This window comes from Oncorhynchus tshawytscha, linkage group LG16 (genome assembly GCF_018296145.1).
Source record: "Oncorhynchus tshawytscha isolate Ot180627B linkage group LG16, Otsh_v2.0, whole genome shotgun sequence".
Lineage (NCBI taxonomy): Eukaryota > Metazoa > Chordata > Actinopteri > Salmoniformes > Salmonidae > Oncorhynchus > Oncorhynchus tshawytscha.
The window spans coordinates 4,184,059-4,186,558 of record NC_056444.1 but is presented as its reverse complement, the minus strand read 5'-3'; the positions used below and the strand labels follow the sequence as shown (position 1 = coordinate 4,186,558).

Below are 2,500 nucleotides of genomic sequence, written 5' to 3'. Positions count from 1 at the left end.
CAAAACCCTCTGGTTTGGAGCCAAGGGCCAGTCACTGTTGAGACAGTGAGACAGACAAAACCCTCTGGTCTGGAGCCAAGGGCCAGTCACTGTTAATGAGACAGTGAGACAGACAAAACCCTCTGGTTTGGAGCCAAGGGCCAGTCACTGTTGAGACAGTGAGACAGACAAAACCCTCTGGTTTGGAGCCAAGGGCCAGTCACTGTTGAGACAGTGAGACAGACAAAACCCTCTGGTCTGGAGCCAAGGGCCAGTCACTGTTGAGACAGTGAGACAGACAAAACCCTCTGGTTTGGAGCCAAGGGCCAGTCACTGTTAATGAGACAGTGAGACAGACAAAACCCCAAAGCATTACCACAATAAAACCCAAACACGACGTAGAACAAAAACCCAACCAAAACCCAACCAAGACGACACCAAAACCCAACCAAGACGCCACCAAAACCCAACCAAGACCCCACCAAAACCCAACCAAGACCCCACCAAAACCCAACCAAGACGCCACCAAAACCCAACCAAGATGCCACCAAAACCCAACCAAGACGCCATATTCCCCTAATACCTCCCTCCCCTACTCCCTCCTCCCTCCCCAGGTGTAGTTGGTTAGTTATCCTACCTGGTCGTGGCTGGCTTCGATGGAGCTCCCGATGCCGTGGAAAGTCATCTGTACAGGTGAGAGTGTCAGGTAGGTCATGAACTCTCTACCATTCTGACCATCGCTGTACAGCACCTGGAAGACACAGGGACAAACACACAATGACAATTACACCACTGTTCAAAGTTTGGGGTCAGTTTTTGAAAGAAAAGCACATTTTTTGTCCATTAAAATAACATAAAATTGATCAGAAATACAGTGTGGACATTGTTGTAAATGACTATTGTAGCTGGAAACGGCTGATGGAATATGGAATATCTACACAGGAGTACAGAGGCCCATTATCAGCAACCATCACTCCTGCATTCCAATGGCACGTTGTGTTAGCTAATCCAAGTTTATAATTTTAAAAGGCTAATTGATCATTAGAAAATCCTTTTGCAATTATGTTAGTACATCTGAAAACTGTTGTTATGATTAAAGAAGCAATACAACTGGCCTTCTTTAGACTAGTTGAGTATCTGGAGCATCAGCATTTGTGGGTTTGATTACAGGCTCAAAATGGCCAGAAACAAAAACCTTTCTTCTGAAACTCGTCAGTCTATTCTTGATCTGAGAAATGAAGACTATTCCATGTGAGAAATTGCCAAGAAACTGAAGATCTCGTACAACGCTGTGTACTACTCCCTTCACAGAACTGTCTCTAACCAGAATAGAATAGAAAGAGGAGTGGGAGGCCCCGGTGCACAACTGAGCAAGAGGACAAGTACATTAGAGTGTCTAGTTTGAGAAACAGACGGCTCACAAGTATTCAACTGGCAGCATCATTAAGTAGTACCCGCAAAACACCAGTCTCAACGTCAACAGTGAAGAGGTGTATCCGGGATGCTGGCCTTCTAGGCAGAGTTGAAAAGTGTTACGGACAAATCTAAGATTGAGGTGTTCAGATCACAAAGAAGAACATTCATGAGATGCAGAAAAAATACTGGAGGAGTGAACCATCTGTCAAACATGGTGGAGGAGTGAACCATCTGTCAAACATGGTGGAGGAGTGAACCATCTGTCAAACATGGTGGAGGAGTGAACCATCTGTCAGACATGGTGGAGGAGTGAACCATCTGTCAAACATGGTGGAGGCAATGTGATGGTCTGGGGGGCTTTGGTGGTAAAAGTGGGAGATTTGTACAGGGTAAAAGGGACCTGGATGGAAGGAAGGCTATCACTCCATTTTGCAACGCCATTCCATACCCTGTGGACGGAGCTTAATTGGAGCCAATTTCCTCCTACAACAGGACAACGACCCAAAGCACAGCTCCAAACTATGCAATGACTATTTAGGGAAGAAGCAGTCAGCTGGTAATCTGTCTATAATGAAGTGGCCAGCACAGTCACTGGATCTCAACCCTATTGAGCTGTTGTGGGAGCAGCTTGACCATATGGTACGTAAGAAGTGCCCATCAAGCCAATCCAACTGGTGGGAGGTGATTCAGGAAGCATGGGGTGAAATCTCTTCAGATCACCTCAACAAATTGACAACTAGAATGCCAAAAGGTCTGCAAGGCTGTAATTGCTGCAAAAGGATGATTCTTTGACGAAAGCAATGTTTCTATAACATTCAGCACCCAACCATGCAATCTCCATAGACAAACATTGGCAGTAGAATGGCCTTACTGAAGAGCTCAGTGACTTTCAACGTGGCACCGTCATAGGATGCCACCTTTCCAACAAGTCAGTTCGTCAAATTTCTGCCCTGCTAAAGGTGAATGGAAGCAAGTCCCCGCAGCAATGTTCCAACATCTAGTGGAAAGCCTTCCCAGAAGAGTGGAGGCTGTTATAGCAGCAATGTTCCAACATCTAGTGGAAAGCCTTCCCAGAAGAGTGGAGGCTGTTATAGCAGCAATGCTC

General features: G+C 46.0%; 1 protein-coding gene across 2 annotated transcripts in view; it reads right to left on the bottom strand.

Annotated features, from left to right (window-relative positions):
- Positions 1-2,500, bottom strand: part of stau2 (staufen double-stranded RNA binding protein 2) — a 307,502-nt gene that overhangs the window by 132,511 nt on the left and 172,491 nt on the right. For both annotated transcript variants that reach the window (XM_042298686.1, XM_042298685.1), the window contains one exon: positions 617-730. In XM_042298686.1, coding sequence (XP_042154620.1) covers positions 617-730 — 114 coding nt within the window. The remainder of the gene's footprint in view (positions 1-616; positions 731-2,500) is intronic.